The 26804-nt window shown below is 44.9% G+C and overlaps 1 protein-coding gene across 1 annotated transcript; it reads left to right on the plus strand.

The window, feature by feature from the left end:
• The first annotated feature begins 6073 nt into the window (after nt 1-6073).
• On the plus strand, nt 6074-25750 carry ZNF235 (zinc finger protein 235). The gene is made up of 4 exons (XM_006901112.1): nt 6074-6106; nt 9825-9951; nt 11757-11840; nt 23799-25750. Exons 1-4 carry the CDS (start codon nt 6092-6094, stop codon nt 25748-25750), a joined length of 2178 nt encoding a protein of 725 aa, XP_006901174.1. The 5' UTR covers nt 6074-6091.
• Nucleotides 25751-26804: the final 1054 nt, after the last annotated feature.

Here is a 26804-nt window from a genome sequence, read left to right on the forward strand (position 1 = left end):
ATTCCCTGCTTTCAGCCAAGATCCATCTAACATCAGCAACGATATCCCTAGTACCACGACCCCTTCTAAACCCAGCCTGGACTTCCGGCAGTTCTAGCCAGTAGAAAACGAAAACATAAAAATACTTGTGGAAGTCTAATTAACTCTATTGCAAATGATATGTAATGAATAAAAGTCTCACCTCTTTTAGCTACCTTTAAAAAAGTGCCTTAAAAAATGCCCTAGAAGAGTAGCCATATAAAGAGTTATCCACCAGTTCTTTAAAAAAAAAAAGAAAGCACACCATCTTATGTGAGAACAAAGAAATTTAATCAACACCCGTGATCCAAGGAGGGAATGTATTTTAATTTAAGTTCTGGAAACAAATGGTTTGTGGAAGGGAAGCACTCAGTTCATTTTGATTCTTGACTTAAGCTCAGGCATCACTTGACTTTCTTTCTGACCAGTAAACAAGTAATATAACTTTGCCTTTATGAAAAACAGAGTTGAAAGCAAATTACACTTGCAAACAAACCCAGAGAGGTTTGTCCTTGAGGCTTGTAAAGAGAATAGGGAAGTTGCCTGGATGGGTTGTTAACAATTTACCAAAAGTAAGTGCATACCACATAATTTATGAGTTGGGTTTCTGTGACTATGGTTCTGACCACAACATATCTAAGCGCCTGATGACCCAGATCCAAGCCTGTAAGTTTGTTTTAAATGTGCAGTTCTATACATATTCCAGTCATATCCCAATTCTCTGACATCTGTCTGTATTCCTGCCTACAACAGTGATGGACTGTAACCGCCATTAGTTATGATCTCGTGATGGATATTTGAATGTTAGGGTGAATCCTTTGCTTTCTAATCCCTCATTCTAGGACGCTTTATCTTTGCCTTAGTATTATCAAGTTTATGTCTTTAAGATGAACAATTAAATTTGGAATGTCTCTTTCCCTAATAGAACAGATAGAAGTTTGAGATCCAGTGTTCCTTACGATAACTGCCTACGGCATTTGTTGTTGTTATAAGCAGTCGAGAGCCTATGTACAATGAACTCTGCCCTATCCTGGATCAGTCTCACTGATTCTGACACATTACTCCAGTCACTGTGTCAATCCATCTCATCTGGTGATCTTTTTCTCCTGCGCTATCCCTCTACCATTCCAAAGTATAATGCTCTATTCCCAGGATTAGTCCCTCCCAGCAACATGCCTAAGGTATGTGAGACAGAGCTCCAAAATCCTCGTCTCCAAGGAGTAACTTGGCCCCTAAACATGGCAGTTTAGACTAATTCAATTTTGAGTTCTTTCTCTCTCTCTCTCTCTCTCTCTCTCTCTCTCTCTCTCTCTCTCTCTCTCTCTCTCTATATATATATATATATATATATACACACACACATTCATATGTATATATAAAAGACCTTTTCTTTTCATAAAAATTCTTTTTTCTTTCAACATAATAATAACTTTCTCAAGTTGTTGTTGTTGTTATGTGCCATCGAGTCGTTTGCGACTCAAAGCGACACTATGTACAAGAGCCCTAAACGCCGTTCTATCCTGTGCCAACCTCGCTGTCTGAAACACATTCATTCCCACCACTCCACTCACAGAATCCATCTCATAAGTGAACAAAGAAAAATCCACCTAGAGGCTTTATCCGAAACAGGCATCAACCCCCCTGGGAAAAGCTGGCTTGCAGAGCCTTTTGGGGAGTGTAGTCCATGAGGGTGGTGAGCCGACCGGCGCTTTCGCTTTGGGATTCTGGGAAATGTAGTTCAGGAGCTGTGTGCGAGGGAAGCACTTCCGCTCCAGAAAGACGAGATCGGGGCTGTGATTGCTCCTGGGAGGTGAGTCCACACGCGCCCTGCGCCCTCGAGCCTTCCTGGCCTGGGCGTGGGGCCAGTGGTGACTAGCCCTCGCTCTCGGAGGCGACAAGCCACATCTGCCGCAGATAACGAGATGGGGAGGCAGAGTTGACAGTTCGCGCCCCTAATCGGAGCCTCCCGTTTAGAGGCGGCTCGCATCATGCCTCGGGTTTGAGGGTCTCCAGTCCTCTGCACCCCGACCTTCCTCCCTACCTCTGCCTCTTCCTCGTGTAAAATACTGGGCAGTTTAATTACTCTCTCCGTGCTTCAGTTTTCTCATGGTTCAGAAGGATTTGTTCTTTTGATGGTTTAGCGGTAAGGCATTACACTGCCAATGCAAAGATGCATGGTATGAATCCCCGGGAGAAAGATGAGCAGTCTCCTCCTGTCCTATTTACTGCTTCTGAAACCCATTGGAAGGTCAGCTCTGGGTTAGTTCCAAGTCGATGGTACTTAACAACAATAATGTTCTTGCATTGTATGTAAACAACTTTAAACTGTGTCCATGGCGTGAGAGATTGCAAACTGACTTTTGATTCTTTTTAATAATTGGCACTGCAAATGCTGGGGATGGAGTCAGATTTAATCCCTGCATGCTGTGCCTGGACATCCGACTGCCCTTGATCACATACTTAGCAGGAGAGAAATCACTCCCAGTCAATCTGGGGAATGTCCTCAGGTGTATCCCACATGGTGAGCACAGCTTTGCACAATGCCTGACGTGCACCCAAGTGCACAGAGCTGGTGTGTACTTACAGCTTTGATTTTTAAGTAGTGAACCATTTAAGTAGGAACTTAAGAGTCTTGGGGGTATTTTAGCATATGGGAGAAGAGGCTTTGTTGAAGCTCTGCTAGTTTATGAAGTGTTTATAACTATTGTTATGTGCAGTCCAGTCAGAACTGACTCATAAGCTGACCCTCCAGCAGGTTATCAGAGGCTGTAAAACGCAGGGGAGGAGATTGTCGAGCTGTCTCCCAAGGAACCACGTGCCTTTAGGTTGGCAACCAACTCCTTACCACTAGACCACCAGAGCTCCCTATTGGGTGGGAGGAAAATCTATTGCAATTTAATCATCATGACAAAGAAACAAATGATAAGTGAACCCTCTCGGAATGGGAATTCCAGGGGATGTCTTGTTTTTCCAGCTCTCACAAGTTGTTTGCCTTTGGCAGGGAGCAGTTCTATCCCCCGTCTGTCTCTTTTTGGTGGAAACTTGAGTTTTCCTTCTCTGACAGATTTTCATATGTTCCACCGTTGCCAGTTTTACTGTAATATATACGACAACTAGTAAGAATTGGACTTTTCTGAGGCTTACTGACTTGCCTCTCAGAGGAGGCTGATTTCTGAGTTTCTGGGAGGCATCCTGTTCTAGAAAGCACACGTGCAGAGACAGTTCTAAGAAACATAATGTTGTTCATTGCCATCAAGTTGGCTGCGGCTAGTGGTGACCCTGTGTACAAAAAGAATAAAACTAAAGGTTGCAGTCCTGGCTGCCGTGAGAATAATTAGTTTGCTCAAGTTCATTGTTGTAACCTTAGTGCATTTGCAGAACCTCCCAGCCTGGGAGGGAGCTCTGGTGGGATCATCTGTGGGGAGTTGGGTGACCAACCCAACGACCACACCACTCTGGTGGTTCAAGTCCACCAGCGGCTCTGAAGGAGGAAAGTGGGCAATCCTCCCAGCCTTGGAAACCAAAGTCAGTTCCAATTCAATGACAACAAGTTTGAGTTTTTCTCAAAGTGGCTCCTCCCCAGCATTGTATGAGACACTCTTCTGTTCCACACCATAACATTTCCACTGGCTAATTTTCAGAACTAGATTTGCAGGCCTTTTTGTGTAGTCTGTTTAATCTGGAAGCTCCAGTGAAACCTTCCTATCATGGTTTCCTTTTGTTTGAGATGCTAATGGTGAGATGTCAACGGCATAGCAACCTACAGACAGCTGATGCCACAGACTGACAGGGGTTGAACAAAGTATCGGAAAGAATAAAAAGAACACAGGGCTGTGGAGTTAGCATCTATTCATGGAAACCTTGCATGGGAATTTCTGAGGCTGTAAATGGTAACATTAGCAGGAACAGACAGCCTCATCTTTCTCTGATGGAGCAGCTAATAGACTCAAACTGCTGACCTTTTGGTTAGCAGCACTATGTAGAAGGCGCTGTGTCACCAGAGCTTTGCACCAGGGATGCTCAAGAGCACCCGCCTATCTGATGCTGGGCAATAAACATTAATGAAGATGGAATAGACCAGGGACTGCCGGAAGAATGAACACGTCTGTATTAGAAACAATGCATCCAGGCGCTCCTATGAAGTAACCGTGAGAATTGTAAAAACCATGAGAAAATTGTGTCACATCCTTTGGGCTTGTTATCGGGAGAGGGAAATCCCTAGAGAAAAAGACCAGAGACCCTCAAGAAGATGGACTGACATAGTCACTGAAACAGTGACTCAGATATTTTTATCAGTTGTGAGCATAGCGCCGCGCCAGGCAGGGTTTTGACCTCTTTTACATGGGTTTCTATGATTGGGAACCAAGTAGACAGCACCTGACAGCATCCAAAGCTCCAGGCAATAGGGACGACAAACATTGTTATTCCTATTTGCCAGCAAGTGGATAAGGTGCTCAAGCTTTACACTGTTAGTTAAGTAGAAAGTGTTAAGTGGAAGTAAATGGAATGGAAAAGGCTAAGGGAACATCAACCCAAAAGGAATCAGACATTATGTGTCTTGCAGTTAATAATCTGGAGTAGGACATGCATAAATGGTCAGATGGGGAAAGCAGGGGATGGGGGGTGGGGAAGAAGAATGAAAGACTAAAGAAAAGTTCGAGTGGTTCGAGTCCACCTGCTGCTCCGTGGGAGAAGGTTGGGCAATCTTCTCCCGTGCCATTAACTGTCTCAGAAAACCCACTGGAGGGTCAGCTATTAGTTGGACCCAACTCCACAAGCACACAACAACAGCAGGAAGGAAAGAAAGGTTTGCGGATAGAAATAACTGTGTGGGGTTGACAGGGACGGGAGCTGGGGAGGGAGCAGAGAAGAGTGAACGGACCGGGAGGGTGAAGGGAAAGGCAGGGTACAGCGAGGTTCTGGTAAGATGTATGCTATACAACTGTAATTCATGTTTTAAAATGAAATGTATATGAGTGAATAAAAACCAATAAAAATTGATAAAATGCATGACACCTGTATTTTTAAAAAGTGGAAGAATTAGAAATTAAATCCAGACATTTAGGCCAGAGGATATATCTTTTTTCTTAAAAAAATAAAATTTTATTTTAATTGTGATTTTTTTGTTTGTTTTTTTATTTATTATTAATTTCAATGAAAATTTACAGAGACTTTGGATTTCCATTCATTCATTATTGTACTTTTCTCCCCTACCAACCCTTTAATTGTGATTTTAATGACCATTAGATTTTCATTCATTATTACACATTTTACCCACTCTCCCTCCTTTCCCCTCCCCAGTTCACTATTTTTTAATATTCATTCATTGTTGCACATTTTACTCCTATCCCTCCCTCCTCCCCCAGTGCATGCTTTTAAAAAATATTCATTCATTGTTGTACAATTACCTACTTCCCACACACAACCCAGTCCTCTTGGCAACGATGCAGCTCTTATTCTGGGCTGTTGCCGTATGTATAATGCCTAATCATATATTCCTTTTATATAATTCTTTCTTTGATCTGTTCCAATACAATATTGTCTGTCCACTCTTATCCTATTCTCCTCCCAACCCATATCAGACCTGCTTTATGACTTTATCCTTTTGTGACTGAGATATTTAACTCAGCATGATGTGCTTCAGGGTCTCCCATGTTGTGTAATGTTTTATGAGTTCCTTGTTTTTCAGTGCTGCATAGTATTAATTTTATGAATATACCATAGTTTTCTGTACATTCATTTGTCGATGGGCACTTGAGTTGCTTCCCAGAGGATACATCTTATACTACCCATTAGCCCCTGGTTTCCTCTGAAATCGAGGGGCAGGTGGGGTGCTCTGAGGGTCACTTGGGTTTCAGATGTTGGACAACAAGATGTCTGGCAAATGGGACACAGTCACAGCTAGAATCCAGCCCCTGTTCTCTCAGCTGTGTGTGCTAGAGAAGAGGGATGTCTTTCTGCTGACACCAAGTTGTCTATGGACCAGCAGCATCCCATAATTCACGTGCTGTCTTTCCTTCTCCCAGTTCAGCCTTCCCAGACGCTGGCTCTCCCCAGAAGGAAGAGGAGAAAAATGACTAAGTTCCAGGTAAGCTGGGTTTGCCTGTTTCTTAAAGTGATATCACATTTCACTTCAAATGACAGTCCCATTTTCCAAAGATGTGGCCCACTTCTCTCCTGCTTGGGAAGGTGCTGTCGAGGCAAATCTGATTTATAGCAACTCGGTGTGCAGCAGATCCTGCGCTGTCCTAACAATCGCCACTGTGCCTGTGCTCCTTGTTGTAGCCACTGTGCCAGTCCTTGGTGTTCCCCTCCGAAGACTGGCCCCTTCTGACAACATGCCCAAAGTATGTGAGATGAAAACCAGCTTCAACTCCTTGCTTTCGAGTGAGAACCGATCCATAGATGAATCTCCAGCAGGTTTTCAGAGGCTGTAAATCACACGGGAAGAGATTGCCTGTCTCTCCCACAGAGCAGCTGGTGGATTCAAACCACCTGCCTTTGGGTTGGCAGCACAGCTCTTACCCACTAAGCCATTAGAGTTCCCTACGTGCAGTGAAGTCTTACAGTTTTTGTTTCTAAGGAGAACCCTGGCTGTGTTTTGTCCAAGACAGATGTATTTGGTAGCCCATGGCACCGTAATCTTTGCCAGCACCACAACTCAAAGGCATCAAGAAGTTCCAAAAGATATTGGAAGGATTTTTGTGTGCTCTGCCTTTGCTTTTTGTTGGTTTTGGAAATTTACAGTAAATATGGTTGCTGTGGAGTGATTCCCAGTGATGGCGCCCCCTGTGTGCGAGAGTGGAAGCGCGCGTCACAGGGTTCTCCGCGCTGCTTTTCAGAAGCAGATCACCAACCAGGGCTCCTTCTGGTCGGTCAAGAGAGACTCGAACCTCCAGTCTCTCACTTAGCACTTGAGCATGTTAACCATTGCACCCATAAATCCTGGCTTTCAATAATAATCTTAAAAGTTATGAGAAATTGGTAAAACTCTCATATTCATTAATATGTTTACAAATAAGCCCTCTTCGTCTTCCCATATTGCTTTGTATTGACAGATGGTTATTTGCATTTGTAAATATCCATTTATAATGAGGATTTTGAGTTTTTAAAAATCTGTACCTCCCACATTTAAAACGTTAACATTTTTAAAACTATAAAATTTAGAAACATTTTTTTCAAATTGAAATTATTGAAATATATTTCATGCGTTTTGTAGTTCCTAGGGAGCCATACTGCTGCGCCTCCCTGGCCGGATCCACCAGGGGTCAGTCTCCTCCTGTGCCTTTGACAACTTTAGAAGACAGAGGAGGTTCAGTTTCGAGTGAGCTCCAACTCTGCAGCTGGGAGGGACTGAATCGCTCAGTGCCTTTGAGCTGAGCCTCCAGCAGGTTTCCCAAGGCTGTAGATCACACAGGAAGAGATTGCCCATGTTTCTCCAGAGAAGCAGCGGAGAAATTCAAACCGCATGCCCTGTGGATGTCAGTGGGGCTTCCTACCCACTGCAGTTGTTAATTGTATATCGTTGAGTCAGAACCAACCCATACCTGACCCTTCAGAGAGTTTTCAGAAACCGCCCAGGTTTGCCCATCTTTCTCCCATGAAGCAGCTGGTGGAATCGAATTGCGTACCTTTGTGTTGGCTGCACAATCCCTTACCACTAAGCCACCTGGTAGTTTATCTAATTTGATTTTTCACTTTTCATAGTTCTGGTTTTTGGTTTCTAGTTTCACTATTTTAAAGAACTTTGTGGTGATAGGTTTCCTGTTATAATTTTTAATACTGAGTATTCAGCCCAATTTTCTTCCCTCTAGAAAGTTGTTTTTATGAAGGAAATAGCAAAAAAGTAAGGCCCCAGGAATAGATGGTATACCAATTGACGTATTTCAGCTTACAGATGCTGCCCTGGACGTGCTCACCAAGTTGTGCCAAGAAATCTGGAGAACAACCGCTTGGCCAACTGACTGGAAGATCTATATTTGTTCCCATTCCAAAGAAGGGTGACCCAACAGAGTGTGGAAACTATAGAACAGTAATCATTGATTACACATGCAAGCAAGATTCTACTGAAGATTATCCAAAAACTACTGGAACAGCACATCAGCAGAGAACTGCCAGAAGTCCAGGCTAGGTTTAGAAGGGGCTGTGGTACTAGGGATATTGTAGCTAATGTTAGATGGATCTTGGCTGAAAGCAGGGAATACCAGAAGAATGTCTATCTGTGTTTCACTATGCAAAGGCGTCAAACTGTGTGGATCATAACAAAATGGCTGACTCTGAGAAGAATGGGAATCCCAGAACACTTGATCGTGCTAATGAGAAACCTATACTTGGACCAAGAGGCAGTCGTCAGAACAGAGCAGGGAAACACTGCATGGTTCAAAATTGGGAAAGGCGTATGCCAGGGATGTGTCCTGTCTCCATACCTTTTCGACCTGCATGCAGAACAGATTATCCGAGAGGCTGGGCTCTATGAGGAGAAGTGTGGCATCAGGATTGGTGGAAGGTCTATTAACAATCTGTGTTATGCAGATGACACACCCTGCTTGCTGAAACTGAGGAGGACCTGAAATGCTTGCTGCAGAGGGTCAAGGACTGCAGCCTTCAGTATGGATTGAGGCTCCATGTCAAGAAGACAAAGATTCTCACCACTGGACCAATTGGCAGCATCAGGATGGATGGCGAAGAGATTGAGATTGTTAACAACGTTAGTCGGCTTGGCTCCATAGTCAACACTCTTGGCACCAGTAGCCAGGAAATTAAAAAATGTATTGCGATGGGAAAGTCTGCTGTTAGGGACCTCTCCAGGGTACTGAAGAGCAATGGTGTCACTCCAGAGACTAAGGTGCATCTGATACAGGCTGTGGTCTTTGCAATCACTTGTTATGCATCAGAGAGTTGGACAATGACTAGGAAGGATAGAAGGAGAATTGATGCCTTTGAGCTGTGGTGCTGGAGAAGAGTATTGAATGTACCATGAACTGCCAAGGAAACAAATTCATCCTGGAGACGGTTAAACAGGCTGCTCCTTGGAGGCAAGAATTCTGGGGCTTTGTCTGACATACTTTGGACATGTTGTAAGGAGGGACAGGTTCTTGGAGAGGGACATCATGCTTGGGAGGGTGGAGGGATGGCACAAGAGGAGAAGACCCTTGTTGAGGTGGACTGATTCAGTGACTGGGGTAATCGGGATGGGTATGTCAGAGGCAGTGCGATTGGCACAGGACAGAGCAGAGTTTAGGGCTGTTGTACATAGGGTCGCTATGAGTTGCAAGCGACTCGACGGCACATAACAACACTAACAACATAAAGTTTTGGGAACTCAGTTTCTTGCCAATTTCTTGTTTCGGTGGAAAGAAGATACAAAGTGTGGTTTGGTGCCGTAAGCTCAAGCGGATGCAGAACTCAGAGAAAATTCTTTTGGTTATTCCCAGAGAAGAGCTAGATTCTACCTTTAAATCTAAGCTAAATTATGTCTGTGTGAGAACTATTTTAATTGTTAATGTCCTAGCTCTGTTTGTGCAGGAGTTAAAGCTTTCAACTGTTAATCAAAAGGTTCAGTGGTTCCGAGTCACCGTGGGAGGAAAATGTGGCAGTCTGTTACACAGAAGCAGTTGAATTTATTGAGCATTTATTTATGTGCTTGACACAGTTCTAAGTTCTCGACTCATGTCCACTCATTTAGAGCCTGACAGCATGCTGCAGCCTTGGTACTGTTGTAAAGCAGCCCTCTCCATCTTCCCAGTGTTGTCCTCCTTCCAGGAGACATTGGTTTGAGGATTGAGCTTGTGTGTTTAATGTTGCAGGAGGCCGTGACGTTCAAGGATGTGGCTGTGGTCTTCACCGAGGAGGAGCTGGGGCTGCTGAACTCTGGCCAGAGGACACTGTACCGAGACGTGATGCTGGAGAACTTCAGGAACCTGGTCTCCTTGGGTGAGGATGGGCGCCCTTGTCACTTAGCTTGAGGCCCTGTGTACCAGGGGTTTCTTTGCCATGACATGGTTAACATTTTGTGCCAGGTGACGTCGCTGTAGGGGGCAGCCCTGAGCATTGTAGAATGTTAGCAGCACAGCTGTCCTCCACCTTCTCTTCCAAGGCTTTGGGAAACTTAGGTGTCCAAGCTTTCCAGTCCCTTTAGAGAATAAAGACACAGTGTCCCAAAGCAAGAATTGGAATTGGTCTTTCATAAATGATCAATAAAATGAGCAAGGGGGTGTGGCTGCTCCGGGCTTTCTCTTTCTTATTTCCTTAGAAACGGTGAGTAATGATCATTAATGGTGTTAACTAAGTTGCATCAGTATTTTTTAATGTTTTTTTAAATTAATTTTAATGAAGTTTCCAGAGACTTAGGGTTTCCAGTCATTCACTGTTGCACTTTTCTCCCTATTCCCCCCCCCAATTCACTCTTCTCCTTGAAAAGAAAAACTCTTTCATTGTTATTCAATCCCTCCCCCCAAGTCCACTCCACTGTGCAGCCTTCACTCCATATTTCTGTAATGACAAGAATACCCATTCATAAGTCCCTTTTAAACAGTTCTCTCCCTCATCTGTTTCAATGCAATACACGTCATTCCTCGCCTCCTTTTCTGTCTTCCCTCAACCCTGATGCCAGTCCCATTTCACAACAGTGGCCCTAAGCAATATTTGTCCTTTTGTGACTGAGATATTTCACTCAGCATAATGTCCTCCAGAGTTATCCATTTTGCATATTTCATTAATTCCTTGTTTTCAATGCTGTGTAGTATTCCATTGTGTGAATATACCAGAGCTTCTCTATCCATTCATTTGTTGATGGGCACTTGGGTTGTTTGCAGCTCTTTGCTATTGCAAACAAAGCTGCAAAAAAGATGGGTGTGCATGCATCACTATTTTTGTAATAGATTGTTGTGTGCCATCCATATGAGTCAAACTGACTCATAGCTGACCCTTCAGCTCATTTTCAGAGGCTATAAGTTGCATGGGAGATTGTCCATCTTCCTCCCCAGAGCAGCTGGGAGATTTGAACCACCTGTCTTTGGGTTGGCAGCAAAATTCTTTGCAACCCGATGACACTGAACAACAGCAGCAACAGGCCACCAAAGGTTCTTAAATTAGAATAGAGCAGCAAAAGCAGAGCTCCTTCGCTAGAATAAGGAGCCCTGGTTGGTTGCTAACTAAAAGGTGAACAGTTTGAACCCATCAGCCACTCTAAGAAAGCTGAGCCTGGCTCCTCCCATGAAGATTTGCACCCTCGGAAGCTGACTGGAAGTCACCCGAGTTAGAATCTTCTAGGGGGCAGTGGTTTAGGAATAGCAGGGATGGAACGTGTTACAGCAACAACTGCAGCTGCTTGTAAAGTGATGCGGGACACAGAAGAGATGTGATGAAAGATAAAAATGTTTAGAAACAGGTCATCTAATAAAGCTTTTTAGAGTGTAAGTACACACATGCAGCATCATGCTGAATGCCGCCAAGTGGGAACCCGCTCACAGCTGACCCTCTGGCGGGTTTTCAGAGGCTGTGAATCACACAGAAGGAGGTTACCCATCTTTCTTCCAAGGAGCAGCTGGTGGATTTGAACCACTTGCTTTTGGGTTGGGAACACAATTCCTTACCCACTAGGCCATCATCTCTTACATATGGGCCACAGTAAATGATGTTTGGGAAGTCAAGTCGGTGGAGGGCAGCCTCGGATCATGGGGCTGGCAGCAGACTTTTTTGTAATCTTTGCCTGTGGTCTCTCTCTTGTGTGTTCATAGGACATCAGTTCTTCAAGCCGGATGTGATCTCGCAATTGGAGAGAGAGGAGAGGCTGTGGGTGAAGGGGTTCCAGACCCAGAGAGGTGGGTGTCCAGGTGAGAGCCATGCCACTAGGAGGGGTCCCCGTGGGAACAGCTGAGGCTCCTGTCCACACAGCACCAGAGTGCCCAGAAACCCCAGTCACCTCCTGTCGCTCCTCTGCTTCAGCCCCTGCACCGGCTTCCTGTTTGAGCAGAGTAGGGGACACAAACGCTTGCTCACTCACTTTGTTGATTGCTGTCAAGTAGGTTCCCACTTGTATGTATAGTGCAGAAATGCTCACCTCCCTGAGGCAGATGGTCAGTCGTCCTACCTCAGCACCCCTGGTGGGTTCAAAGATCATCTCTTCTTTTTTTTGTTGTGATGTGTTTGTAGGGAGCTGCACTGCTTACTCAAAGGCTGTACCTCAGGCAGTTCGAAACCACTAGCGCCTCCATGGGAGAGAGATGGGCATTCTCCTCCCAGGCATTTTGCAGCCTCTGAAAGCTCACTGGAGGGTCAGCTAGGAGTCGGTCCCACTCAATGGTGAACTGAGTGAGTGTGATTTCAGTGAAAGTTTACAAAACAAATTGATTGGGGTTTTTTGTTTAATGGGTCATACACATTTTGTTTTATAACATCAGTCACAATGCCGTGCTGAAATCGTATTTCCTCCACTTCCTTCCAGTGATTCTGATTCCACCAATCCTTCTATCCTAGCAGTTGATGCCTCCAGAGCTTTATCTCTGGGCAGCTTTTAGGTTAACTCTCACTCTCCCTGCCCTTGAATCTGAATCAACTCATAACTGACTGTCCAGCAGGTTTTTACAGGCTAAGAATCTCAGGAAAGGAGATTGCCCATCTTTTCCTTGAGGAGCCTCTGCTGGATTCGAACTGCCAGAGAGGCACCACCTTTGGGTTAGCACCACAGCTCGCTATAGACCACGCGCCACTAGAGCTGCCTCTAGTCTAACGGCTGCGTCTGAACCATTTGTGCCATCCTGTGACCTCACCTCCCCTTGCTTGATGACTCTGCGTTTTGCTTGTTTATTTTTTAAATATCTAAGACTTATACATACCATAGACCTCCAAGAAAATAAATAGGTCTCTCTTGGAGAGGGTGAAACCAAGTTTCTCCTTGGAGGCTAGTTTTTGTTTGTTTTTAATTCTTTTTAATAATTTTAATGAACATTTACAAAGAATTTGGATTTCCATTCATTCATTGCTACACTTCTCTACCCGTCCAGCCCTCTCCCCCCGCCCCCCAGTTCGCTCCTCTCTTTCAAAAGTAAAAGAAAGACTCTCTCCCTGGTACACAATCACCCCGCACCCCTCCCACCGCTCCAAGTACATTCCACCATGCAACCTTAATTGTGGACTCTTGTGATAACCTTAATACCCTATCATACATCGCTTTTAAATTATTCACTCCCTCATCTGTTTCAGTGCAGTATACACAATTTATCCAGTTTTTCTCAGTCTTACCCCAACTCTGATATCAGTCCCATTTTACAGCAGTGGCACCATGCAATATTTTTCCTTTTGCAACTGAGATATCTCACGGAGGCTAGTTTTTGAAGCTGTGTCTCACATACTTTGGGTGCATGTGGCCAGAGAGGATTGATCCTTGGAGAAGGACATCATGCTCAGACACAGGAGATGAAGCCCTCAGACGAGATGGATTGATAACAGTAACTGGGACAGTGGGGGTTTGTGTGTCGGAATTAGTGAGACTGGTTCAGGACAGGGCAGGGTTCAGAGCTACTGTTCATAGGGTCGCTATGGGTCACAGGGACTCAATGGCACATAACAACAACAACAATTTTCTGTGTGGTGAAACTAGACACAGCAAAATCACTCCTTCCCCATTTCTGGACATGATGATGATGAGTAACAGGGTTACATTTTCCACATTGTATCAACATTCTTGGTATTTCTTTTCTAGTTGTTTCACCTCTATTTTTTCTTAATCTTCCTACCTCACAACCATCTCATCTATGTTTTAAAATGTTGTTGACCTTTAAGAGTTGTTGTTGTTGTTGTTGTTGTTATGTGCCACCGAGTCACTTGCGACTCATATTGACCCTGTGTACAACAGCCCTAAACTCTACTCTATCCTGTGCTAATCTTACAGTCTCTGACACACCTTCCCCCATTACCCAGTCACTGAATCAATCCATCTCATTGAGAGTCTTCCTCTCTTGCACTATTCCTCCACCGTCCCAAGCATGATGTCCTTCTCCAAGAACTGGTCCCTCCTTATAACATGTCCAAAGTATGTCAGACGAAGCTTCAGAATCTTTACCTTCAAGGAGCATCCTGATTTCACCTTCTCCAGGATGAACCTATTTTGCTTTCCTAGCAATCCATGGTATATTCAACATTCTTTTCCAGCACCACAGCTCAAAGGCATCAATTCTCTTTTTATCATCCCTACTCCTTGTCCAGCTCTCTGATACATAGCAAGCAATTGTGAAGACTATGGCCTGGATCAGGGCACCTTTGTCTCTAGCCTGATATCGTTGCTCTTTAGTTCTCTGGAGAGGTCCCTGACAGCAGACTTTCCCAGTGCAATCGGTCTCTTGATTTCCTGGCTGCTGGTACCAAGAGTGTTGATTGTGCAGCCAAATAAACTAAAGCTGTTAACAATCTCAGTATCTTCACCATCCATGATGCTGCTGCCAGTTGGCTCAGTGATGAGAATCTTTCTTTGCTTTCTTGATGTTGAGCTTCAATCGATAGTGAAGGCAGCAGTCTTTGATCTCTGCAGCAAGTGCTTCAGAGCCTCCTCAGTTTCAGCAAGCAGGGTTATGTCATCTGTATAACGCAGGTTGTTGATGAGTCTTCCTCCAATCCTGATGCCACATTCCTCCTCATACAGCCCAGGCTCCCGGATAATCTGTTCTGCATATAGAGTGAAAAGGTATGGAGACAAAATACAACCCTGGCATACTCCCTTCCTGACTTTGAACTATGCAGTGTCTTCTTGCTCTGCTCTGATCACTGCCTCCTGGTTCAAGTACAGGTTTCATAAATTTTAGAGTTACAAAATGAAAGTATGACCTTTTGGAGTTATATAATCAAGAAAAACCTTTTAGAGTTTATAACCCAAAGAGCAAACCCGCTGTCATGGAGTCAGTTCCGACTCTCAGCGATCCTCCACTGCGTGTTCTCCCCCAAGAGGACTGGTGGATGCAAACTCTGAACCTTTTAGTTCACAGCTCAACACATAATACGTGTGCCTGTGGGGCTCATTTTAGTGTTACCCAGGTAGTTGGCTGTTTGCTTTTAATCACTCCTTGCATTAAAATGTTACTTAATTTAAAGGTTACTTCAGGGGATCGTTTCAATTCTGGATTTGAAGACCTCAGGGCCATAGTCTCAGGGATTCCAGCCTCTATAATTTTTTTTTAAACACTGTACATTTTTCTCTTTACTGTGATGTCTGATGTACTGGGGTGGGGGTGGGGGGAATAAGAAATGAGTTTCCCATTTTAAGTACATTTTCAAAGCTTATCTATAAATTTAAACCCTTTGTGGGATACTAAAGGGAAAGGATAACTATAGGCATCACCACGTTCTGTAGGTTCATGTTCATCTGCCACATGTATCCAAAATGAGGAGAAGGTACAGAAATCTTTGCCACTTTTCTTACATTCATAGCTGGTTTAACCAGTGTGAGTCCACAACAGGTTTGCATCCAGACAACTGCTTTGCCGACAGGAAAAAATGTGGAAAAAAAATGTGGAATTCTGATGCAGATGTTGGCAGGGCGATTGCAGTCGTTTCATACACCTCCTCTACTGTTTGATGTCTCCAATGGTACTCTTGGATTTTAAGTAGAACTTCTTTGCCACACAAATTTTATATTTTTTCCTAACATGTAAGGCCAGGAATGGTCTTCAAGAATTTCAGTTGAGTGCATTCAGGGGAATTCTTTGTCATTAACGTTTTCAAGGCCTATGAAGTCCTGGTTTTTCAAGGTTTCCACCATCAAATCCCTGTAGTTTCTTCTGAGCAACATTCAGCAAAGTCCGTTCGTCTTGGCTGGTGTCATTTCCTTGTTACACTTCTGTAGTTCTAAGGGTGGGTCTTTGCTAAAAAAAATCACTTGAAGAACATCATTCCGAGTGGGAGAAGAGCACAATATAATTTGGAGGCAGATGGAAAATGTTTGGTCTGCACTCCCTTCACAGGTGCTGGAATCCTTCCTTGGGGTTTACAGAAATCCATGATGGTCCCTCCTGGTCCCCAGCTGACTGGATTGGACAAATTCTCCTTGTACCACAACTGAGACCGTAATCTTAATTTTTTTGATGTCCAGAAATTTAAAAAAAAAGATGGAACTCTCTTGATGAAGTGGAGAACTCAGAGCAGAGCCATTTGAAGTGCAGGAACTCAGGAAAAGAAAAAAAAAAAAGAAGTGCAGGAACTCGTGGCCTGGACGCCCAGCTCAGTGCCTCCAGCGACTTGGCAGCGGAGCCCCCCCCTCCCAGCTGGACTCCGGGACACACCACGCATGCGCAGATGAGAGCGGTGCCTGGGCCCGGAGCGGGCTGCTCAGCGACCTGGTCTAATGTGACGGAGACAAAGGAAAATTCACGTCACAACAGCTGTGATAGCAGAGCTGGCCTCTCAACCTCTATAACTTCTTGAAGAATTTAGTTCCGTTTGGCATTTTCTCCCTTCTCAGAATTCACATACTAGATCCTTGATCAAATGCAGTAGTAGCGGGCACCATCTAGATCCTCTGGCCTCAAAGTGGAGGAGGCAGGGGTTCCTGAAGATAGCACTTTATTCCATTCCCACTCTGCATCTGGGGTTCTCTTATTGTTTCAGGTGAATAAAGAACAATAGTTACCTCTTTTTGAGGGCCACTCAGAAGCTTTTAAGACCCCTAGACATTAGGGGAGGGCTAAGTAAGTTAATTGTCCATTAAAAAAAGTGAACTGAGGGAGGGCATACGGAGGAAGGGGATTAAAGGTGCAATAATGAATGAATGAAAATCCAACACTTTTTTATAAATGTTCATTAAAATTACAATTAAAATTTTATTTAAAAATAAAGAAACCAAACATTACGTAACATTCTGGGAGATAGAACATAAGCTTTAAGAATGTAAACTAGATTGTCCCACAAGACCATGGCCCTAAACACCTAAACCTAGAGAATTAATCCCAAGAGGAGAGGGGTGTTGTTTGGTGCTTTCTAGTAGACTGCTGCTCAGCCACCCATGAACAGCAGATCTGAACGGGCCTTATCCCATGCCGTCCTAACCATCTGCCCGTGCTCATGCCCATTGCTGTGTCCTTCACTGACCCAGCATGATGTTTTTTCCCAAGGACTGGTCCTCCTGACAACATACTCAAAAGAGATCAAGTTTCACCATTCTTGCTTCTAAGGTGCATGCTGGTCGCACTTCCTCCAAGACGAATATAATTGTTCTTTTGGCAGTCCATGAGCTATTCAGTCCTCTTCACCAGCACCGTCAATTCTTTTTCAGTCTTCTTTCTTCATTGACCAACTTTCAGATGCATAGAAAGCCATTAGAAGTACAGTGGCTTGGATCAGCTTCTCTGTGGTGATTGGTTTTGCCTAATTAGTCTCAGCCTCTGTAAACTCCATCCCCTATTTGGAGGCTGTTGTTGCAAAACCGTACACAACCACACAGTTACCCATCTCTCCCCTTTTCCTGTGTACAGCTCATTGGCATCAGTCATATCAGCCATGCTGTGCAGACTTCATGCATCTTACGTGCTTCCTTTTCCACCAGGGAGGTTGGTCGCCTTGTTTGTAAGGAGGCGAGCAAGTCGAACATGTAGACCAACTACTATATGGGAGAAAGATAGGCAGTTTCCTCCTGTGTGATTTATTCCTCTGAAACCTGCTGGAGGGTTTCAGTTCTCCTCAGTTTCAGCAAGCAAGTTGACTCTGACTTGATAGCCGTGAGTTTTGAGACAGCAGCTTTCCTGCTAGCTTCTTCAGGAAACAGCAATCTGCTTTCCACAACAGCTGTGCCATTTTGGATTTTGACCAGCAATACACGGTGATTCCTCATTTCTGCTTTTCTCATCCTAAACTTGTTTAGATTTCCTTAGTGGCCTTTTCCATCTTGATGGTGGTCACATAAGGGAAGTTTTTGGCTTGTGTTTGATACATGTTTTTCCCCCCCAAAAGTGGGTGTCAGTTGAACTTTAATAATTTTAGAATGAACATTCTTTAAGTGATACAACAATTGTTTGTCTGTTTAATGTACTGAATAACTTGGAGTTCCTGTGATGCTGAATACTGCCATAGTCGTGTCAAATACCATAATGATTACCCATCATATACAATGTTTGGAGGAACTTCCAGATTGATTCAGATTGGGAAGCAGGAGTGGCATCCACTTCCTAAACTAGATGCCTCTGGAAATTCTATAAACTCTACAAATGCATAGATATAATGTTAATTATAGAACAGAGTTCAGGTCTTTTGTGCAAGGGTCGCTATGAGTCCTATTTGACTTGATGACACTTAACCACTGTTAAGTGAGACTAGTGTTGTTCTATTTGGAGGAACATTCTTCCACTTTGTACATCACTCTTTGCCAATGTGCTGTATGAAGTAATCTGGGTTTACTGTAATGCTGAACTGTGTGCCATTGGGGTATCATATACCAGAATGGTTTCTCAATGTAGACAATGTTTGGTGGAGCTCCCAGTTGTAAAACAGGTTTGGAAGCAGGAGTGGCATCCACTTCCTAAACCATGTGCCTCTGGAAACTCTATGAATGTGGAGAAACGATAATAGTTATGGAAAGGCAGTAGGTCTTCTGTTCATAGAGTCACTAGGAATTGACTCAACAGCAATCAATAAAAAACAGTGAAGTAAAAGAGAGTCTCATTTTCCTTTACGTTTAACCATTTGCAGTTCTGATTTACATTACCCTGATGTTTTTATTGTACATTTTCCTCCTCTTGTTTCTTGTTTCCCTGTCTGTCCTGCTCTTAAAATACACTAATCATGCTTCTGCCTTTTACTGTCTATTCTCTAGCTAAGTGGCCTGTCCCTGAAAACCTCCATGCTCGCTTTCTTATTTTAGTCACATCTCTGCTTAGATGTCATCCATCTCATCAGAGCTCCCCCCCCCCCGCCGCTTTCTTTAAAATGCCACCTTCCCTTCATTTTCCATGTTCTTGTTGTTAGTTGCAATGCATCAATTCTGATGCATGACATTGCACTGTAGTTGTTGTTGTTTTATGTGCCGTCAATTCGCCTATGACTCATAACGACCCTATGTACAACAGCTCTGAACCCTGCTCTCTCCTGAGCCAACCTTACTGTTTCTGACACACCTACCCCCATTACCCCAGTCACTGAATCAATCCATCTCATCCAGGGTCTTCCTCTCTTGCACTGTCCCTCCACCCTCCCAAGCATGACATCCCTCTCCAAGGACTGGTTCCTCCTTGCAACATGCCCAAAGTATGTATCCTTACCTCCAAGAAGCAGGTTGGTTTCATCCTCTCCAGGACAAAACTGTTCTCTTAGCAGTCCATGGTATATTCAACACTCTTCTCCAGCACCACAACTCAAAGGCATCAATTCTCCTTCTATCATCCCTACTCATTGTCTAGCTTTCTGATGCATAGCAAGTAATTGTGAAGACCATGGCCTGGATCAGGCACACCTTGGTCTCCAGACTGACATCGTTGCTCTTCAGTACTCTGGAGAGGTCCCTGACAGCAGACTTTCCCCGTGCAATTTGTCTTTTGATTTCCTGGATGCTGGTACCAAGAGTGTTGATTGTGGAGCAAAGCAAACTAACACTGTTAACAATCTCCACAGGAGAGAGATGGGCAGTCTTCCCCTGTGCAGTTTATAGGTTTCAAAAACCTTCTGGAGGGCCAGCTATGCTCTGATTCAGTGGCAATGGGGTGGATTCTAGGTTTAGATTTTTGAGGAATTGTCACAGTATTTTCCACAATAACTGCACCATTTTGTGTTCCAGCAATGGATACGTGTCCCAGTTTCCCCACTTCTTTAACAACACTTGTTATTTTTATCTTAATGGAAATCTTAGTGGAAACAGTATCTGTGCTTTTGTGGTTTGGATCAGTCGCTCTTCTGGAAGGGCTGCACCAGCACTGCTGGAATTTCTTCCTTAAATGTTTGGTAGAATTTACAGGCAAAGCCTTATGTGCTTGGAGTTTTCTCTCCATGGAAAGGTTTTCAGTTCTAGATTTTATTGTCTCTTGTGGTTTATCAGTCTTACTGTTCTGTTTAAGAGCCAGCTTTGTGTCTCTTAATTCTATTTTTGTCTGCTACCCCAGTCATTTCTGCTATGATGTTTATTCCATTACTTTTGCAGTCCAGTTTGTTCTGTTTTTCTAGCCTTTATATTCTGGTTCTGGATATAAATGTTTCCCTTAAAGTACTGCATTAACGGTGTCTTATATTTTGATAACTTGTGTTTTCATCTCAATTAAATTCAAAATACTTAATGATATCTACTCTTATTATTTAACTTTTTAAATGGAACAAATAATTTTTACTTTAGGATTTGAGTGAAGGTTTACAAAGCAATTTTTCATTCACTCATTCATACACATTTTATTCAGTATCATTAATTTCAACACCCAGCCAGAATGAAATCAAGCTTTTCTTGCTTCATCCCTGTAGCTTTTATTTTCATACATCCTTATATTCCTCTCTACCTCTGCCTTTTCCTTAGTGACTTTGTACTGATCATCCACTTACTGGCTATTGCCTTTCCTTTCCTTTCTTTTTTTTAATTTTAAACCCACAGTTTAGTTGTTGTTGTTGTGTGCCGCTGAGTTGGAACTGACTTATAGCTGACCTTCCAGTGGGTTTTCAGAAGCTATAAATTGCTTGGGAGGAGATTATCCAACTTTTTTCTATGGCTAGTGAGTTCGAACTGCCTGCCTAGGGGTTGGCAGCTCAAATCCTTAGCACTAGGCCACCGGACCTCCCACAGTTGACTTAAAAGGAGGTTATTAATTTTGTATTTGAGGATTTTCTAAAGCACTGTCTTTGATTTCAGATTTAATTCACTTATGTCAAGAGAATATATTTGTGTGACTTGAATCCTACTCCATGTACTGAGGCTTGATTTATGGCCCCAAGTGCACATGAAAAGCTTGCTTCCTGCTCTGTTGGATATAAAACCCATCGCCGTAGAGTTGGTGCCGCCTCACAGTGACTTCCATCTGGTTTCCGAGGCTGTGAGTCTTAACAGGACGGCACTGCCTCTTTCTCTCTCATGGGTCAGCTAGTGGATTCAAATTGCTAATTTTTTGTTAGCAGTCCAAGAGTTAACCTATATAATATTTTTTAATGTATTTTGTTGTTGTGATGTAACATTGTGTTGGAACTGACTCATAACTGACCCTCCAGGCATTTTCAGAAGCTGTAAATCACACAGGAGGGGATTCTCCATCCTTCTCCTGAGGAGCAGCTGGTGGATTCAAACCATGTGCCTTTGGGATGGCAGCGCAGCTCCTTCCCACTAGGCCATAGCATTCCATAAAAGCCAAGTCAAGTTGTTAAAATGTCCTCAAGTTAGCTACAAGTAGCAGCAACCCTAAGAACAACGGCTCTTACTCTGCCCTGTCCTGATATGCTCAGGCCCATTGCCACAGTCGCTGCGTCAATCCGTCTTGCTGAGCGTCGTCTTCTCTTTCTGACCGCTGCCTTTCCCAACATGTTCTCTTCATGCCCTATGTATATGAGATGCAGTTCTACCATCCTTGCCTCTAAGGGGCACCCTGGCTGCACTGCCTCCAGCAGAGATTTGTCCTGAGAAAACAAAGTATATATCCGTGTCCTCCTATTTATGAGGAAGCGATATTGAAATCTCCAGCTGTCAGCGTGGGCTTGTCTCTTTTGCTTACAGCCTTGTCAGTCATGTTGAGCACTGTGTAGGTTGTACAATGAGGCTTTGTAGTTATATATTTCACCTGATTTATATTGAAGTTCCTTATTATTCAACAACTTCAGCCATGAAAGAAGAGACCTTTCATTGTCAACAGCAAAGTTTCTTTCTCCTTTCTTTGCACTTTTTGGGATGCCTTTCCCTACCCTTTTTAATAAATTTAAACAAGTAATTTAATTTTGTTTTTATTAAAGAGAATACAGATTTTCGTTGGAAAGTGTGTGGGTACCTATTAGGAAAATCTGCACTATGTTTTTTTCTACTTCTTTTTTGGGTAATTTTTTTTATTTTAATAATTGTAGTGAAGATTTACAGAGATTTTGGATTTCCGTTCGTTCATTGCTGCAGAAAATCTGCACTATTTTTATATGAATGAGTTTCTGTGAAGCATAAAAGGCTTCTCTTAGGAGTAGACAAAATAGCAAAAGCTAGAGAGGGAAGAAACAGCACTGAATGTTTTGTAAAGGGGGGAAACCATCAAGCAAAGGAAAAGTTAAGCACGTAAAGGTAGTCTTTTGAAAATAATATGACAACTATAAATCTATTTGTTAGTATGTGCTGTCAAGTCAGCTTTAACTCATAGCAGCCCTACACATAATGAACTTGAACCTTGTCCTGTCCTCTGCCATCCTCACAATTTTCACCAAGTTCAAGCCCATTGTTACAGTCACTGTTTCAGTCCATCTCCTGGAGGATCTTCCTCTCTTTCTTTGACCCTCCACCTTTCCCAGCATGAGATCTTTTCCTAAGGACTGAGCCCTTCTGACAACAGGGCCTGAGATTGTGAGGTAAAGGTTCACCATCTTTGCCTCTAAGGAGCACTCTGGTTGCACTTCCTCCACATTTGTTTGTTCGTTTGATAGTCCTTGGCCTATGCAGCACTCTTCTCCAACAACCCAAGCTTGGAGAGGTGGAAGGATGGCAAAGGAGAGGAAGACGTCACCCAGGTGGATTGACACAGTGTCTGCAGCAATAGGCTCGAGTGTGTCAGGGATTGTGAGAATGGCTCAGGGTACGACAGGGTTCAGATCTGTTGTTCACAGGGGCTTGGAGTGGACTAGACAGCACCTAACAACAACAGCAAAGCTGAAAGGTCCAAAGCTGGAGTTAACTGAGGTTCCAGGCAGAGGTCAGCAGGATATTCTGCTTCCTCTGGGCTCATCCTCCTTCTCCCAGCCATTAAATGATGAAGCGACTGAGCTCATCCCCTCTCCTCTCAAAGCTGTCCAGTAGGGACTGACTCAGAGCTGCCCTGCAGCGTGCTGGACCCGAGGCTGTGTATCAGACAAGCAGAGATCATCCATCCTCTTCTCTCACAGCTGTTGGTGGATTCAGACAGTCAGAGGGACACTGTCAGCAGCGCACCTTCCTACACACGGTGCCCCAGCACACCCTTTCAGTCATTCAATGACAGGCAGAACCATTTCAGCCTGGGAGCCTGTAACTCTGGTTTTTATTTACATGCTGAAAACAAAATGTTGTTATTTGTCTTTGAATTAGAACCGAGTTTCCAGAGGCTGTAAATTGTACAAGAGATTGCCATTTTTCTCCCACAGAATAGCTGCTGGGTTTGAACCACTTGCCTTTGGCTGGCAGCCCAATTTCTTACCCACTAGGCCTCCAGAGCGCCCTGATAACTGGATAATAGGATGAAAATGCAGCCTCTAGGCAGGTCAACATTTCTAACCCACAACAACTGCTTAGTAGCCAGAAGGGAGCTCTGGTAGCCTTATGGGTAAGGAGTTGCACTTCCAACCCAAACGCATGAGGTTTGAATCCATCAGCTGCTCTGCAGGTGGAAGATGGGCAGTCTTCTGTGCAGTTTCTAGCCTCTGGAAACGCACTGGAGGGTCAGCTATGAGTGCGGGTTGACTTAATGGCACCAACAGCAACAGTGGCTGAGGGTCCAGAGGCCACCGCCTTATTTCTCCCTATTGAGTAAACCAAAGACCTTCCGGTGTCATGGGAAATAGAAGCTGGTGATTCCCTTTGTGAATAAGTTACTGCTAAGGAGATCTCCCTGTGTAAAACTTGGAACTGTCTGAACAAGCATGTGCTCACTAGTTTATTCTCCTTGCCCTTTCAGGAGGCAAGAACCAGAATGAGAGGGAGACTCTTCCGGAGGCCGGTCTGAGGCGCTTGTCCTTGAGAGCGCTGTCTTGCTGGCAAATCAGAGGCCACGTGAGCAAGTTAACCAGGAGCCCAGAAGCCGTGGTGAACATTCAAGCCAGGAGTCTGGGGTTCGCCAGACAGCAAGAGCTCCCGTGGCCAGGTGGGGCAGACATCTCCGAAGGCGACAGCTGTGTCAAGAAACTCACAGGTAATGAGGCCTGTGCGACTGAAAATGGAGACTCAGACTCCCACGCCGGGAAAATGCTGAATTCTTGGGAGAGAGTCCATCTGAGTGAGACCCGGAGCCAGCAGGGACGGAGTAAGCAAACCCGGAGGACAAACGGAGTCTGTGTGTTTACTCCGTGTGCTGACATTTTCAATTGCATCTCACCCCATCGTGACAGTAAAGCGTGCAAAAGAGAGAAGGCGTGTAGGAGCAAAGACTATGGTCAGGACATGAAGGTGGGGCCCCTTCAGGGTGACACCGTTCTCGCAGGACGGAAGACGTGCCTGTGTCAGGAATGTGCAGACGCCCCCCTCGGCGCCCCCGGGCTGAAGGTCCACCAGCGGGCCCACGTGGGGAAGGAGCTGCCTCCGCCGTGCCGCCCACACTTGAAGGATGGTGTCTGTGTCTCAGGTCCGGGTGCTGTCCGCTCAGAGAAGAGACGCTACTGGTGTCACGAGTGTGGGAAGGGCTTCAGTCAGAGCTCCAACCTGCAGACGCACCAGCGTGTACACACAGGGGAGAAGCCCTACACCTGCCCGGAGTGCGGAAAGAGCTTCAACCAGAGCTCGCACCTGTACGCTCACCTGCCCGTCCACACCGGGGAGAAGCCCTACCGGTGCGGGAGCTGCGGAAAGGGCTTCAGTCGGAGCACCGACCTCAACATCCACTGCCGGGTCCACACCGGGGAGAAGCCATATAGGTGTGAGGAGTGCGGGAAGGGCTTCACGCAGAGGTCGCACCTGCAGGCCCATCAGAGGGTTCACACCGGGGAGAAGCCGTACACATGCGGGGACTGCGGCAAGCACTTCAGCTGCAGCTCCAACCTGCACACCCATCGGCGTGTCCACACCGAGGAGAAGCCGTACAGGTGTGGCGAGTGCGGGAAGAGCTTCAGCCTGAGCTTCAATCTGCACAGCCACCAGCGGGTCCACACTGGGGAGAAGCCCTACCAGTGCGCCGAGTGTGGGAAGGCCTTCAGCTCGGCCTCGAGCTTCCAGAGCCACCGTCGGGTCCACACGGGAGAGAAGCCGTTCCGGTGCAATGTGTGCGAGAAGGGCTTCAGCCAGAGCTCGTATTTCCAGGCCCATCAGCGGGTCCACACGGGCGAGAAGCCGTACAAGTGTGAGGTGTGTGGGAAGCGCTTCAACTGGAGCTTGAACCTGCACAACCATCAGAGGGTCCACACGGGAGAAAAGCCCTACAGGTGTGAGGAGTGTGGGAAAGGCTTCAGTCAGGCCTCGAACCTGCAGGCTCACCAAAGCGTCCACACTGGGGAGAAGCCCTTCAAGTGCGAGGCGTGTCAGAAAAGGTTCAGCCAAGCTTCGCACCTCCAGGCCCATCAGCGGGTCCACACGGGAGAGAAGCCGTACAGGTGTGAAACATGTGGCAAGGCCTTTAGCCAGAGGTCAAACCTGCAGGTGCACCAGATCATCCACACTGGGGAGAAGCCATTTAAGTGTGAGGAGTGCGGGAAGGAGTTCAGCTGGAGTGCGGGACTCAGTGCCCATCAGAGGGTCCACACGGGAGAGAAGCCATACACATGTCAGCAGTGTGGAAAGAGCTTCAGCCAGGCCTCACACTTCCACACGCACCAGAGGGTCCACACCAGAGAGAAGCCGTACATCTGTGATGTCTGCTGTAAGGGTTTCAGTCAGCGATCACACCTTGTATACCATCAGAGAGTTCACAGTAATCTCTAGAAATATAAAGTGTAGCGGGAGTTCACATCTTCATCTCCACTGGATGGAAATGGTGGAAAGGGATTCCTTGAGAGAGTCACATCATCAAAAGCTCTTCCTAGAAAACATGCTTTATGTTGTGTATTATGGGCAGTTCAAGATGGTGGAAAAGAGATTCTTTGAGAACGTAGATGTGTCAGCAAACGATCTTCAGAGAAGAGATGCTTTATATTGTTATTTGACGGGCTGAGGATGGTGCAAAGTGATTCCTTGAGAACGTAGATCCATCATCAAAGGCTCTTCATAGAAGAGGTGGCTTCTATTGTGTTTTAGCGGCTTGGTTGGAGATGAATCTTTTCTAAATATCTGATTCCACAGAGAAGAGAAAGCTTCCTTGTTTTCCCAGTATTATCAGTGATTAGGTCCAAGTTCAGAATGTCCCGATTATTAATGTTGACTCTTCTCAGAGGCCATGTACATGAGCAGCATGGGAAGGATTGGTAACAACAGTGCAGCAATGGGGGAAACTACACTTGTATGTAACAAGCACTTAGAGAAGAAGTTTTTCCCACTCATTTTCCACCATGTAAAACACAGAGTGCCTGGCTTGGTAACAGATACTCAGCAATTACTGAATAATTACTCAATACTGAGAAAGACCCCACAGTTAAGACAGATATTTGACAGTCAATTCCCTGTCCTAAATTCACCTGAAATCCCACAAGTATCTCTAACATTTGGTGGTGGTGTAATGTGCCATCGAGTCAGAACCGACTCATAGCTGACCCTCCAGTGGACTTTCCGGGGCAGAAAATTGCACAGCCCGTCTTTCTCCCCTGGAGCAGCTGGTGATTCGACCCTTGTGCCTTTGGGTTGGCAGTGCAACTCCTTACCTCTAAGCCATCAGAGCTCCCTTAACAATCTTTGATATTAATCCCAAGAAATAAACATTTCCTAAAATACAGAAATGATGTAATAATGTTCTCCAGATAATACGGATTGGAGCACAGAGACTTGTGAATGACATCCATCTCTAATTTCACTTCTGTGTCCAGTATCATCAGCTATGTACAGT

Source organism: Elephantulus edwardii, unplaced genomic scaffold, assembly GCF_000299155.1.
Source record: "Elephantulus edwardii isolate Elephantulus edwardi_28Jun2011 unplaced genomic scaffold, EleEdw1.0 scaffold00308, whole genome shotgun sequence".
Classification (NCBI taxonomy): Eukaryota; Metazoa; Chordata; class Mammalia; order Macroscelidea; family Macroscelididae; genus Elephantulus; species Elephantulus edwardii.

Coding starts and splice junctions, on each gene's coding strand:
- ZNF235 (XM_006901112.1), top strand. Junction 9,952..11,756: donor CAGGAACCTGGTCTCCTTGG/GTGAGGATGGGC, acceptor GTGTGTTCATAG/GACATCAGTTCTTCAAGCCG. Junction 11,841..23,798: donor GGGGTTCCAGACCCAGAGAG/GTGGGTGTCCAG, acceptor TTGCCCTTTCAG/GAGGCAAGAACCAGAATGAG.